The sequence below is a fragment of the Barbatula barbatula genome, assembly GCF_947034865.1.
Source record: "Barbatula barbatula genome assembly, chromosome: 1".
Classification (NCBI taxonomy): domain Eukaryota; kingdom Metazoa; phylum Chordata; class Actinopteri; order Cypriniformes; family Nemacheilidae; genus Barbatula; species Barbatula barbatula.
Genome location: NC_136766.1, coordinates 8,851,768 through 8,867,783, shown reverse-complemented (window position 1 = coordinate 8,867,783; position 16,016 = coordinate 8,851,768). Strand labels below are relative to the sequence as shown.

The following is a 16,016-nucleotide window of genomic DNA, read 5'->3' as shown; positions in this document are numbered from 1 at the left end:
CATTAATTAATATAGATTCGTGTATCCCGCTTGTGGTGTAGAGTTGAAGTCGTTCTTTGAAGGTTAAAAAAGTTTTGCATTTTCGTTTAAAAACTGTCGCGTGTGAGATGCTCTTGATAACTACACGCCCCACAATGCTAGCTATTTCCGGTCTTTCGCTTCCTCATTCTCCGCATTCTGTAGAAACGTGCTGCTCTCAGGAGGCCCGCCGAGGAACTGCTTTTCTGCAGGCAGGCAACTCCACAACACACAGTTTTATATGATCACAGCTATCATTCATTTAACTGAGCATTAACGCTTCTTTTTACAAGCCCGAGAAGGTCGGAGTGGACCGTGTACTGTAACGCTGCGAGTGCGGTAAGAAATGTTATAACTTTAAGAGTGGGATGTTCCCCACGGCTGCGATAAGAATGAGGAAACACCAGCGTCTCTCACTGATGTGCGTGTAAGCAAAGCAAAGCACACACGGGTCTCTGGACACAAGTCTGTGTCCGATTTCAGCATCGTTCATCCAGATCGGCGGTCCGATGGCAGATCCATCAGACTCCAACACCACGACAGGGACAAGTAAGTACAAACCCTAGAAGCCGTATGAATCTTAACACGTCTGCAGACGAGCACAAGTGGACGCAGCGATTAAACGAGATGTGTTCTACGTCTGAAACACAAGAGTCGTATATGCGAACGGATATTTGGCTTACAAATGCGCACTTATAAGTGAACGCGAGAGGTCTTTGGTGCAGCTGTCATTCATAAAGTTATCGGTGGTTGACCTGTGATCGCTTGCTGAGACGCCTGTCTGACGATCAATACGGTTTAGGAATTGAACATGAACTTGCATTACGTTTTAACTCTTTTTCACCGGTTGGGAATCTCGCTTTTTGTATACTGATCAATTTTCCACGGGAAAAGTTTGCTCAATGTTTTCTCTTTCATAGCTTAGATTTCTTACACTACGCAGTGTAGAACGATTTTCAGATGGTGTAAGACATGTCTAAAAAAAGGCTTGTCTTTTGAAGTCTTTGTCATTATCGTTGTTTTAACTTGCAATTCTGTGTTGCCTAATACTCAAATTCCCCGAATGTGTCGTGCTTTTTAGTTTTGTGTCATGCAACTCGTTAATTGCATTTATAAGATAAAGGTGTTTGTAAGAAACTTGAGTCGGGTATATAGTATATCTCACTATAGGATGGAGCCTCACGTGTTCGCAGATGTTGCCTTGGTTTATTGCATTACAGAGAAACAGTAGTCACATCACATGGCTGGAGAGGAAGTGTTTTCGGAAGACTTGTTGGAAAATACCTGTCGGAAACCTTTTCTCTATTATGTCACAACTTGCACTTCAGTACCATGTTGGTATTTAGTGTGTGATTGGTCGATATTACTTTGATGTGCCCTTATTGTGTTTGAAGGATTCAAGTAAAGCAGTTAAACTGGAAGAGAAATTGTAGAGCTGGAGCGACTTTCCACGCATTTCACACTTTAACACCGCTTTAACTCATATGTATATTTGATCAGCCGAGCATCCATTTGTCCCGCAATGTCATTCAGTTCCCATGAGTGAATGGAGGGCATCTGACTGCACCTGTTGTAACTTTGGATGCAGCCTTTCTATCCCTTTGATTATTAGAAGTGGGCGGAGCCTGTAGTGAGTATTTGAAATGCGTATTGTTCACGAGTCTGTGAGTCAGAGCCGAGATTTGCTAGTCATCCTGCTCGTCCAGGATTGTGTTGGCGTAGAGCCAGTTGAGCAAGATAACTGAATAAACAAGAATTACATTCTAGACCTCTGTTTTTTTGCATTTTGTGTGTGCAGTAAATTCAGTAAGCATAGTAACAAACGTGTACGATATGCTGACGTGCGGTAGCAGATATCACAATTGTCTCTTTGTCTGCATGTGTGCTTGGCACATTCAATTGTTGGGGGTCAGAGTTCACACTGGGAGACTGATTTACAGTTCATATGCAGACTGGATGACCCTTTGACCTCTGCGGGCTCCGGAACACCATGTTTAAATAAAGGTGGTTCTGAATGTGGGCTTCACAGATAGAACGCAAAGAAGAAAAACAAGTGTGCGCATAGATGATTTTGTTTTCATACATTTATGGAGTGAGCTGGGGAATTGGTTGTTTCGAAAAGGTAAATACATTGTTTATTGGATCAATGGAGACTTTACCTATAAAGAACTACTGATAGACCTAGTCACTATAACTAAATGAGATAAATATTTACATTACCACAAGTCTGGAAGCTGTTATTATTTTATTGATCAGTTTTTAAACTACATGCAAAGCCCCTTTAGTAAAGTCTCCCCACCTGACAGACATATTTGCATTGCCTAGAGGCAGTTATTTCAGACATACAAGAACAATGCTATGTTCACAACCTTACACCAAGTCCTATATAGTGGAATATATCAGGTTTCCTCCATTTTGTAGTTTTTATTTTCAGCAAACAAAAAAGTAAAATATCGTTTATATTTTATTTATTTATTGCCCCTTGCAAAGGTAAATTGCAGTATATGTACACGATAGAAACTAGACAGTAGTTTTGTTTAAAGAAAACCTGTTATGTCAATAGTCTGTGTTTGGTTATCAGTCTGGCTAGGAATATAAAATGTATTTGATACTTAATTTAATTGTATTTATATGTATATAATAATATTACATTATACAATACTAACATTAATATATAGTATCAATATTTGTATTAATATTTGTATTAATATTTTATTATATATCGTTATAAAAACTATTTAAAAGTTAAACGTTCTTACCAATGAGATCGCAGTGTTTCTGCTAGGATTATGTTGAAGTGTGGTGCTGGATGATGTCACACGCTAATTAACATATTCATGACTTCATCATGTAGTCTTAAATTGCAACTTCGGAAACCATTCTAAAAAAAGCACCTTAAAGAGCAGGTCCTTTGGCTATTAGCTTTCACACAGCACATGTACAGCCTCTGTGTAACCATGTGCTTATTTACAGACAAACTGTGTTCATGGTTATATCCAGTCGATAACAGTAACAGGATTTGCAATCTTGTATCTTCCATTCGTGTGCCGGCTGCCGTACGGTGAACTGAATGTGCTGCTTCTCCTTGCCGCTCACTACACAGAGTAGATGCCTGAAGAGACGCCGGGAAAGTGAGACCTCACGCTGTTACTGACAGTTTCCCACAGAAAAAAGCTAAGGTTTTTCTTTTTAAAGATGCTTGGTTTGTCGTTATGCTCGTCTTTTGAACAAAAGTCGTTTAAGGGGTTGGAAATGTGGCTAAATCTAGTGAGAACATTTACATTTAGTCATTTAGCAGATGCTTTTATCGAAAGCGACTTACAGATGAGGAACATTGGAAGTAATTATAACAACATAGGCAACAAAATACATAAGTGCATCAAAACTAGTCCATTAAAGGCTAGCACAGTATACAAAGCTAAGAATAGTGAGGTTAGTATATTTATTTTATTAAATTTTTGTAAATAAGAAGAAAGGGGAAAGAATTAGGTTAAATCAATCAGCGACATGTAGACGGAAGAGATGCGTTTTCTGCCTTTTTTTTAAAGATGGCAACCGAGTCTGCTTGTAGCAGCAGGTAGATCATTCCACCAATCTGGAACAGATCCAGAGAAGGTACGGGAGAGTGAGAAAGTTGTTAACTTTGTAACAACGGCCGGACAAATTAGAAATGAATAGGAAACACTGTTGCTGAAAAGGCCACATTTAATAATAGTGATGCTTGCCTTAGCAAACACTGTCAGTAGTGGTACCGTGAATATACCATGTTTTTTTGCACACGACCCATGCTAATTTGATGGTTCTTTTTAAGTACCCTAAGGCACCATGTAAATACCTTGATCCAACCATATGAAAATCATGTACTACCATGGAATAAATTACTGTGGTATTACCTGAACTGATCTCATTACAGTACTATCAATACTTCTATAGGTGAACAGTGAAAGAAAGACAGGGTGATGAAATGAGAGACAATATAAAGTGGAAACTTACAGGGATCCCCTGAGTCATTGCAGGGTGCCATGCCAGCATTTTTCCTCTGTGCTGTTCTCAGAGGTCATTTTTTCCCTCTGCAGTCATGTACTGTCCTTCTCTGTTTATCTGTCTGACCAAACACTCTCTACGTGTCTCATTTCGAAAAGGTCTGTGTAGTTCGTAATGCTTAGTTCTTGAATACTAGCTGTGCTAACTCTAGCTCTTTAGCAAGCGTTGTAACTCAATGAAATATGATTTAATCCCACTGTATAGCTCCTACATAAGCATTTTTCTTTGAGAGTGCAATTTGATTTTCTACCGCGAGACACCTGATACAGGACGAAACTGAAAATGAATCACAATTGCCTTCTACCAAGGTTGAAAGGAAAAATGTTGCAGCTATTGCAGATATTTTATTTTATATTTATACTTGCATTTACTTGGATGCAAGTTTTTTAGTAAAGCAAAGCTGTACTTTTAAATGTGTATAGTATACTTTAAAGGCCTGTTCACACCAAGGACGGTAACTTTGCAAATAAGGTTGTAAAGCTGCTGTGTGACATTTCTTTAAAGATCTATTGATGGGAATGCATTATTATGTACATAACTATGTCTTCAGAAGTGTATAAAGACCTTACATAATGAAGTGTTATGTTTTTATTACCTTAGAATGAGTTATTTATATCTACATGCACCTCAGGTCTCCTAACATGGAATTAGCTAAAGTATGATGTTAGTAGCCCAAAACCGAAAACTGCTCTACATGGCACATTTCGTAAATACGATATCTCCTTCGGCAAAGAAGTGAAAACTTGACGACATTTTAGTCCTGTGTCAGCCACCGTAGTAAGGGCTGCTCGATACTGACACAAATCATAATCGCGATTATTGAGAACCCGATTAACCTTTAAAACAACATAGAAAAAAAAAAAAACTTTGCTTTTAAATTCTGAATTTAATTGAAAAATCATGTAAAGAAATAGCACTGCACTGTAAAGAAAAGGGTGCGCTGTGGATTTATACTACAAGAAAAGCGAGGATATTTAAAATGTGAAACTGCAGCATGCAAGCGTAAAAAACACACAAGGTTTGGTATAATGTTATAAGAGTAAACACAAATTAACGGTTATATTGAACGATATCTCCCCAGATAGCAGTGATGAGGGGAACACACAGTACATTGCCTTTGTTCTGGTGCCTTTCTTCTTTCTGCTGGGGCTTCTGGGGGTTCTCATCTGTCACGTCCTGAAGAAAAAGGGCTACCGCTGTACAACTGAGGCAGAGGATGCTGAGGAGCTGAAGAAAGAGGAAGACGAAGTGGAAAAAGATCCAGAAAAAGGAGGTGTGGGCTTTTGTTGACTGTTTGTTAGAATTTAATGCATATTGTGTCTTATGATGAATCCGAGAGGAAAAACATTTCTTCAAACATTCATCATTGCTCATTGAAAGCAAGTACATATTTTAAATCGCTTCCTTCTCAGCAATCAGCTGAAGAACCATTGAAAATTGAAAGTGAATGTGCATACGTCACCTCATTCTGTGGTGCTTGTGGGATGGACGCACACCAGGATACGAAGTTGTTTTTCTTGATTTCAGACATTGTTTGTTTTGGAAACGTGCATTAGACTATTTAAAGATACGTCGAAATGCAAATGTTTTTGCTAGAACAATAACAAATCAGTTTTTATTGTTGTTTTCTTTTCTATTCTTAACTGCTTCTGGAACAGGGTGTATGCCTTCACACATTGTGTGTAACCCAGGACTAACCTGTATATAAGTTGTGTTGTTTGTTTTCACATTTCTTTTGTCTTACTCTAGATGTTGTGGTTGTCCGATTTACATTATTGACAAACCCAGTTTGTCATTGCCGGATGTCTCTGAACTTCTGTGGTGTTTACATACAATGCTGTTACGCTGGTTACTAGGAAGTGTCTTCGCTGCTGGACACTAGAGTACACATACCACTCTGACTCGCCCATTTCTTTAAACCAAAATGACCTACCATTTCCTTTTTTATGTATTGTTTATTTTTTTAAATATATAGTGTAAATGCGCTTTTAAAGGGGAAGTTCCTCCAAGAAATCAACTTGTGTGTTTTTTTTTCCTTACCCACACAACATTAAACATGTTTACAGAACTTCTGACGTCTTCTGAGCAAAAATGAAGATATTTAGGGTACATCCGAGAGATTTCCAGGCCTCGTTATAGATACAATGGTGTCAGTCAGTTTTTGCCAAGGTCCAGAAAAGTACCAAAGACATCATTAAATTGGTCCATCCGCGCGGAGTGAATTATTTTGAAGCGACTAGAGAATGCTTCATGTGCGAAAAACAAAACAAAACACCATTGCACTGTGAGGATTAGATACACGTTCTTCCTTTAGATTTTTTTTTCTTTCTGAAAACACGAGCAGTGAATAATACTAGTTAAGCACTGGAAATATCACCAAATATCTAGTTACATCCAGATTAAATTGCCTTTCCTGTATGCTTATTTGCAGGGAATTTGCTTGGTTAAACCCAAAAATGAAAACTTTTTCATCGTTTATTCACCCTCATGTCGTTGAAAACCCTTTATGTTACGGGATATTTTAGCAGTGGATATTTTGAGAAATGTCTCTGTAGTTTTGTGTCCAACCAATAGAAGCCAACGGAGCCCCAACATTCTTCAAAATATATTTTGTGTTCTGCAGAAGAAAGTCATACAGGTTTAGAATGACACGAGGGTGAGTAAAGGAAGAGTTTGTTTCCAAAATGAGACGATTAAATTTCACAAATCATGTTTTTTTATTATGTTTTCATGTTTTTATTGTGTTGGTTGTATTTTTGAGGTCTTATGGCCACAAACCAACTGCAGTTTGATTGATATTAATTGAAATGAACATGCTTTTTAAAACGGAAATATTTCATTTTGGAAATCAACTTAAATGAAAAAAGAATAAAATTTTAGGGTGAACCATCACTTTCAGAGCCACTCATTTGATTCTCATACGCTATAATAAAAGAAGCAGAAATTCAACTTTGGTATAATGGTTTTGATTATAATTAGCCTGGCTTATTCAGAGGATCCCTTCAGGTGTTTTTTTAAAGCTCATGAAAATGAAATATGCTCGTAAATGCAAATCACAAACTGACTCTTACAAGATCATGTCTGCTGAGCAGTTTATGTCATACTTCTCCGTATGGATCTCCTGCTGTAAAATGAATTTAAGCACCGGATGTGTGGCTTACTGCATGGGGTCCATGGGTTCAGGAAGGACATGGGTGTGTCAATTGTGTTTGGGTTGTTGTTTTTTACTGTAATTCCCTCCCCTCAGACAAGCCAGAAACTCTGCATACTTTTATAAAAGTCTGAAGTCAATGAATAATGTTTGTATTGTAAATGGTATTGTTATCAGCGGATTACTCAGTAGTGTGTTATCAAAAAAAATGTAGTTTATACCACCGCATGATAACAGTTGGTGGGGAGAGTTTTTATCAGGGTGACAATAAAGCAGGGTGGGTTTCCTACTCAATCACCACTATGTGTTTTCTTCAAAGAGTTATATTTCCTACATATTTATTAGGAATACCAATTTTGACTTAGTATAGTAAGTAATAGTGTTATTACTGTTTTTTTACTCAGACCTGAACGACACCTTTAGTGAGTGCAACAACGACACCGTAGGACAAATTGTTCACTACATCATGAAAAATGAAGGTAAGTGAATGTTCAAGCAAATATCTAGTATTTGATTGTAAAACACTATGGAGAGGTTTCACAGTACAGTCTTAACATAAACTGAGCATTGAAATGTTCCTTGGTATGTATCTTGCGACGAACAATGGTGCTGATATATTTTAAGATGCAACCATGCATTTCTGGTAGTAGGCTTACTAAATATACATAACTTTGTCTTCAGAGGTGTATAAAGACCTTACATAATAAAACGTTATGTTTTATTACCTTAGAATGTTATCTCCTTCAGCTAAGAAGTGAAAACTTGATCTTAGTCCTGTGTCAGCCACCGCAGTGCTTTGAAAGGCAGTGGTGGAATGAGCCGTTGCAATTCGGAACCTCACCGCTAGATGCCACTAAATTTCACACACTGTATCTTTAAGCCTTGTCTGTGGTCTGTTTGAACAAACAGGTCTGTTTGTTGCCATGCAGCATCTTTTGACATATTTCTGGCTTCTTTGCACTTGGGGAAATGTTATAGCGGTTTGCTCGATCATTAGATAAGGATGTAAGGCTTCTCAGAATTGATTGTGTCTTTGTGTTTGTACATTATGAGGTGAATGCGGTGTGTTACCCAGTCAGACTGACGGAATGATTGTTCTTCTGACCTCAGTGAACAGTGAAGCTTATTGAGGTCATGAACATGTTTCCTATCCGTTAGAGAGAGCAGGCCGTGCCCAAGGATTGACTCAAACAATGCACCGGATGTAAAAAATATTAACCCAGGCAGTGCATGCATTTAAAACGAATGTTTTAGCTGCAATATTATTTCGTTTCACTGTGACCCAGAGATTGAAACCCAATGAATACTTCAGTGTTTTAAGTTGAACATTCTACTTAATTCCAATTAGTTAATTCCACTTTTAAGTTAAACATTTTACTTTTGATCATGTCGAAGTGAATTCAAATGATCAAGCATTTAAATGTAAGCTTGGAGTAGTCACCTGGTTGTTTGCATTGAGTTCCTTGTGGTGCCAGCAGATGGCGCTGCTTGTCTGGGTCCAGATAGTGTTTTCATAATCGTTTACAGTTAAAAACAAATTGGCTAAACTGACCTGAAAGAAAGATAAATGTAAAGGTGCAATTAACCATGGTTTTATTAGAGTAGAAGTGTAGTCACCGTGATATTTTTTGCAAATCGATAACCACTGTTTTACTACAAATACTGTGGATATACCATATTTAAAATGTAGTAAGCATGGTTTATGATAGTTGTATTATTGTTTTATCAATAAAACCATAATTAATTTTCCTATACAAATTGTTCAGTGTGCTTAATCATAAACGGGCTTATATCTGCACATGTTGTGGGTGTGTTGGAAACAGAATCTTGCAAGAAAATATGTATTTCTTAAGAAACCTTTTCTAAAGAACTTTCACTTCCAGGGCTTGCATAATGCCAGTCTTTGAAAATATGGTTACCATTTATGGTTAGCGGGCATATTCATTTCCTCTTGAACTTTTTCCTAAAGTAGATTCTACTGGTCTGTGGTTAGCCCTGATACAGCCCTGTTACTATATGTGTTATGATTAAGTGATCTGAGAGCGTTTTACACGATTACCATGTAAAGCGAAGATGAATGATCCCGGGCTTCTCTTTATCTTCTTTAATTGCGAGTGCTATTGGTTCTGCTTCCATAGGAAGGGTCAGCTGCCTTTAAAAGAGTTTCAATGAAGCTGTTCTTTGTGTGAGGCTGTGTAGTCTCTTCATTCAGTGTTCATTTAAGTCATTAAATAAAACGGTCTCCCTTGTTTGTCTCCAGCCAACTCTGATGCACTCAAAGCCATGGTTCAAGACAGCATCGAATCAGAAGGGTAAGACTTCCTTTAAGCCTTTATGTGTTAGCGCCTCATAATAATTGCCCGATGGTTCACATCTCTCCTGAAATATGTGGTTCAGATTTAATCTGTTAACAAATCTTACATCAGAAACCATTATAATAAAAAATTTGGTCCACATTTTGTATGTTTTGCTTAATTTAGGAATGTTAAAAATGTCTGAATTAGGTACGGGGGAAAAACCATGGAAAGGAATAGTGACCACATTTTCAGTGGTCAGGGTTCTAGAAATATAATTTCCCTTTAATGTAGACTTTAAGAAAAAAAGACATGTAAAGAGTTTTAATCCCTGGACCGAACCATCCGACTCTGAAATGTATTGCATTGCAAAATTTTATTTGGAGCAGAAGAAAATGATCTACTACTGTAGTTTATGGGGAATAATAAACGCCATTTATTTCTTAATCAAATACACAAAGATGCAAATAAGCATGGAGGCCACAAACAGTTTGGGGTTATCAAAGGAGTCCATTGCTCAAAACAGTTTTTTTGCACAGCAGTACTCCATTTCTCCAAAGGGTGGCACTGTTACGTCTTAAATGATACCTGTAATACAGGACAGTTCAGAGGTGAGGTCCGTCTGTTTCACATGACATATCGTGAGGGAAATCACTGTGAAGCACAAAAACATAAATCACTGACAACCCTCGGAGCCAGAATTAGATCCAGGAAGCAAGGCCTTTAAAATGCCATATATAGTGTATAAAGAAGAGTCATGGTCCTGAGGATATGAGTCTGGGTGGAGAGATGCTTTCCACTCAGATAGAAGAACCCAGGTAATGATGATATATTATTTTCAGAGTAACCGCAGATGTAGTTCAGCACATTAGGTTTGGACATATCCCACCAAGTTTAGTTTTGAACAGAAGGTTTTTTTAGCATCTGAAACCTTTACTCCTTAATGTAAAACATTGCTCTTTAAAAATAGGTGAGAGTCAAATTGCTTTTCTGGATTGAAATGTTCTTATTTAATACCAAAAATCATGCATCTCTTATTACGGCCCACTGCATAATTTGACTTTTGCAAATCCATCACCAATCTTTCTTTTAGTGTGGGTGGTGTATGTTTCTCAGTCCGTCTGAGCATTTGTGTGAATAGCAGATTTGGGTTGAACAATGAGGTCACTCTGCTTGAGTCTCACACCCTCGTGCTTCTTCCAGTCATCAGCACAAGAATGATAGCGAGAGAGAACGACAGAGGATAGGGAAGGTGCAAGGTTGAGAGCCATCGGAGAGTGTGAAGGAATAGAGGAGCTCCAGATGGGGGGGTTAGAGGCCGTGAGGGAGTATGGGAAAAGAAAGACACGGATACGGTAATTACTCTTGTAAGATTAGTAGGTTATGCAGTTAAGAGGAATAGTGTGATTGGGCATTCTGCTATGTCTATTCTCCAGACAGCCAGAAAAACAATTTTTGTGGAGCACAGGGCTTCTGTGGGGGGAGGAGTCATGGGCGGGGCTTGTGTTGTCACAGGTGGATCTTGGCTTTTATTGGTGGCGTAATATCGGTTTGTCCTGGTAAAAAATTTAACCCATGTTAGTAAAAATAGTAGTATATTTTGTGAATGAAATAAATGAGGTCAAAGGTTTTCAGCCATTATTAGAAGATGTGGATGGATAATGAATAGATACAAAAAATGTAGTGTTTTCATTGTTTAATTTCGATTTTGTTATTTTAATAAGTCACAAAAGATCGATTAGGCCATACGAGATTTACACATGAATTTTAATGGAAGAATAACCACCATCTTACCTTTCCTGTTTTACAGTGAATTTTCACCCAAAATCAGAATTCTGTCATTATTTATTTCAAACCTGCATGACTTTCCTTTTTCTGCCGAACACAAAAGAAGATATTTTGAAGAATGTCGGTAACCGAACATCGGGGGTGCCTGTTGACTTCCATTAGTTCGTTTGTCTATAGAATAGAAGTCAACGAGGACCGCCATTGTACGGTTGCCAACATTCATCATAATATCTGCTATTGTGTTATGCAGAAGAATGTAAGTCTTTATGGTTTAACGAAAGGGTGAGTAGAAAATAACAGGTTTTTTATTTTAATCCCTTGAATAGAAATAGACAATGGATTTATTTATGTTAACTGATATTATAAATATACATGCATATGCCGTATTTGATAGTATAAATCTCATATAATTCTTTTATTCAATGTATGACTTCCCTTATGTTATCACCATTTAACCTTGAAACTCAATCAATAATAACAATACAGTTTCTTATAATGTTATTATCCAACACAATCTCACAGCACGAAAAAAAGTTTGGTGAGTCATGACTTCAACTTGCATTTACATTTTCCACCATTATTAATGACTTCAGCGCGTTGACGTCACAAACGGCAAATTTTCACAGACCTTGATTCTTTGGTTGAGCATTACTCTGATAATCATTTTAACTCACTGGATATGATCAAACCAACTCTTCTCACGCTAGTTAGTTGTGGCTCTCAGTTACTAAACACACAGCCGAGTATACTGTGCGTGCAATAGTGTAAATGTGTGCACAAATGCACGTATCTCCTCCTTTGTTTTCCTATAATCCCTCATGCAGGTGGCAGTGCAGGTAACATCTCTGTTCTCCTCTTCCTCTCAAGTGAGGCGTGCAGACACACATGCACAATGTCCCGCAGTGTAATGAAGACAGATAAGAAAATGACTAAAGCGTTTGCCCCTTTTTCTGGCTGACAGAGTGAAAGGACAAAATAAATACAGAGAGAACGCTAGAGAGGAGATAAAGCAGCAGGGAAAGAGAGAATCTGTGTCGCTCTGGAACCAGGTGCTCCACTTTTGCAAAAACGCAGTGCGTGTTAAAGGTGAAGTGTGTAATTTGTGCTCCGCTTGCATCAGCAAAAGGACTTGTCCAAAAGATGTCCCGCATCTGCCTTTCGTTAGAAAAACAATAGTCCCGTCCCAAACGGCAATGTTGGGATAGGGCTGAAATGTTTTTAACATCTAAACAAATACACATTCACCTTAGAAGGGTCCCTAGGAGGGTTTGTGAAGACTTTGCTGTGTTCAGAATGTAAATGACAAAATCCACTTTTATTATTCTTTTAATGTTGTTTAAATGGAAATATGCTTCAAAGATCATATCAAATGCATTGCATTGTGGTACACAGTACCCAACAAATGTAAATTAAGCTGCACCTCCACGTTTTCCATGTTTGCATACAATTGTTTTGCATAGAGTGCACAGTACGTGCGTAATGTGCTTCTACTCTGGCTTCCTGGAACTAACGTCGCAGTTAAGCTGATATTTCTCTGTGTCAAATTTCCTGCAGCGCCCCAGCGACGCCCAACTCTCCAAACACGCCCAACTCTCCAAACACGCCCAACTCTCCAAACACGCCAAACAGCCCCGTGAGCCCTGCGCTGCCAGGGTTTTCACCCAGCACGGCCAAACACACCTGTAACCACCTGCACACCATCGGAGGAGCCAGTGGACATAAGAACATCTGCAACCGCTGCAACCAAAAAAAATGGCCTCTCATGAGACGCCCGTCCAGCAAGAGGATAGAAAGACGCAGTCACGTGGGAGAGGTCACCGTGTTGGCTGTGGGCAGGTTTGTGTCATTTGCATATACTCAGGATTTCACACACCCTCGCCTGCATCTGAAGATGCGGTCATGACCTGAACATACAGGGCTTGCCTAGGACTTAATGTTTACCTCCATCAAACTAGATGAACTTTTAAAAAATAGATGATTATTATAATATAATTTCAGTAATAATATATAAGATGGTATAATATAATTTCTAAAATATGTAAATATATTGGATTTTCTTTGTCGTAGATGTGTGTTACACCGTGTGTAAGCTGTTAAGCTTGTATAAATACAATGCAAAATATGTATGTTTTGCGTCCATATTATTTTGCGTTAAATAATAACGTCTACATTTCTCACTCCTTTGTGCATGTGCGTTCATGAACAAGCGTTTATTAAATGAAAATCGAGTTAATTATCAATATTATTGTTATTAGTAGTAGTTGTTACCGTAGAATTATTTTCAAAATATCAAATACTTAATTCTTCTCTAGATTCCGGGTGACAAAGTGTGACCCCAAATTGGCCCGTGACAGGCGGACCCTGCTGATCACTGAGCCCAATGGCAGTGTCCCTCCATCCCCTGCTAAGGCTGACCTCCCTACACTAAGCACAGGTGTACAGTCTCAGGTGAGCTGAGATCAATATATAAATATAATGTCTCTAATACAGCCGTTGAAAGAAACCACCGCAGTTTTGCCTTTAATTGGCATTTCTCTATGTATTGTGGCAATTCCACTCCAGGGTCTTTTGAATTTCAACAGAAACAAAGCTCAGGAATTACTAAGTCATCCAATGACAATGTGAAAGACTACAAGAATGCAAAGATGCATTCAAGTTGTGAAAATGGCTTATTTATCATAAATTCCTTTTGGAACATATCCTTAAATGTAAAAGCATTAGTAATGTGTTGTTTAAAGGTGAATTCACTTTTCTTTGCATTATTTAAACTCTAAAAAATTGACTTTTTTTATATTTTGACCAGGTTGTCCAGTTACATTTTTCTGCAAATAAAAAGCAATATTTTCTTTTGGGCTTTTGGGAGAAATGGTGTGACTAATTCACATACTGAAATCTAAATCGTAACCTTACTTGAACATTTTACTTATTAAGAAATAGTAAATTGAGAGAAACTGAAAATAATCTCTAATAAAGTCTCTTTTTCCACGGCTGTATAATATACTGTAATCCATCTCCTCAGGATCCATCAATCTGTGTGTTTGTTATTGTCGTCTAGATTACATTGAATCACTCCATACAATTTATCAAGTAATATTTATCTCTGAATATCTTCATGTTTCTTCTTGTTTCCTTTGCCTTTAGGTTACGGGGGACAATGCAGAGTGATATCCGTACAGTTCCAACAGCTTCTCAGGCAACATTTAAAAAAAAGATTTTAATCCCGAAGTCGCACTTCCAATAAGGAGTTTAGGCCGAGAAAAATGCCTTGAAGTACGATAGACACGGGAACGGAGGGATGAAGCAGGATGACGGAAAATTATGCAAAACCTCCAAACTGTCGGGTGAAATGTCAGTTGTGGAAAGCCGTTTTACATAGGCTAACCTGTCACCATGACAACCCACATTTCACAGACACACTTGCGTCATCAATGACTTAAGCTATCAATGGTTAATCAAACCAGGCACCGTGGTCAGATATCCTTGTCGTGTTCCTCTTTACCCCACTTCCGGAAGGCTGGAAGCGTCTTTTGTTTCCTCTTTTTTTATTTGCAAAAGCTGTGATACAGACGTGAAAACAGAGCCGTGCGATTTCTTATGGTTTACAATCCAGACATTGTTTTGTTTGTTTGTTTTACCCAGCTATTGACATTAGATTACACATGCTCTTCACTGAATATAGCTTTTTTCACCTTTGGTTTTTATGACTTTCAAAGTCACCTTTGACTTAAAATTGTCCATTAACATTTTTGCGTAAATCAATGCAATTGCATGTTTATCTGCTTGGCACTCATTCATTGACTGGAGGTTTATTCTGTAATATCTTAATCGGTCACTTAATGTATCGTTGTAATTATTGCTTTATTTCACTAGTCTGCCAAACACACAATTGTAAAGTGTTTTTTATGGCCATGAAAAAGCATCAGTGTGGCTTGCATGCTTTTTCAGCACTCCAGATGCTCGCATAATATATGCCTCAAGTATAAACTAGAAAAGACAATTTCCTTCACTACTTAACTCAACTTAACATAATCGTAGTTAAATGTATGGTATCACCAAAAACGTCTTTGTTGCCTATATGACACTAAAGCAAAGGCAAAAATGAAAGACTTTTAGTAGTTTAGGGAACTGGGATTCTGGAATATAAGCTTTTATTATTAGGATTATTAGGTTTGTGCCATTGTATTTTTTTTATTTTACAGCCAGCATTTAAATGGAAACCTATTAAACACTCATCAAGATTTCTATATTTTTGCTACACAATGGCAGAAAGTAGTTTGTTTAAAAGCCTTGCTGTTCAAACTGTCAAAATTGAAGGAATTCAGATGGAAATACTGTACAGAAATAGTCCTATTTGAGATCACAAAGAATAAATAAATGAAAAATTTAACAGAAAAAATTGGAAGGCTTGCACAGGTATGTGTTGAGTTGTTAAATGTGCTTAAATGTTTTATATGCAGAATTTATACATTAAAAAGATTAAACACATTGTGACTGATCGTTTCAATGACACCGCTCCATTCGGAACATTACAGTACTCGTGCATTTACTACATTAACCTTTCCTGAGATCTATTCATTCTAGCTCAAAATAATTCCTTGAAATGTTTCCAGCTTCCAGTTTCGTCGCACTTCAGTATAGGGGGTCACTCTCGCTGTTGACAAACCATTAACTATGACTTTTCCCCCAATAAACTATTCATTTGTTGTTTATTAATAGTAAGT

At 37.7% G+C, this 16,016-nt stretch overlaps 1 protein-coding gene across 2 annotated transcripts; it reads left to right on the top strand.

The window, feature by feature from the left end:
- Positions 1–115: 115 nt before the first annotated feature.
- On the top strand, positions 116–15,780 carry rell1 (RELT like 1). 2 transcript variants are annotated; one of them, XM_079465425.1, is made up of 8 exons: positions 116–230; positions 312–567; positions 5,144–5,335; positions 7,618–7,692; positions 9,474–9,525; positions 12,850–13,131; positions 13,608–13,743; positions 14,437–15,780. In XM_079465425.1, exons 2-8 carry the CDS (start codon positions 528–530, stop codon positions 14,458–14,460), a joined length of 801 nt encoding a protein of 266 aa, XP_079321551.1. In that variant the 5' UTR covers positions 116–230; positions 312–527; the 3' UTR covers positions 14,461–15,780. The 2 variants fall into 2 exon arrangements, with proteins under 2 accessions (XP_079321551.1, XP_079321550.1); XM_079465424.1 differs by having other exon boundaries at positions 116–567.
- The last annotated feature ends 236 nt before the right edge of the window (positions 15,781–16,016 follow it).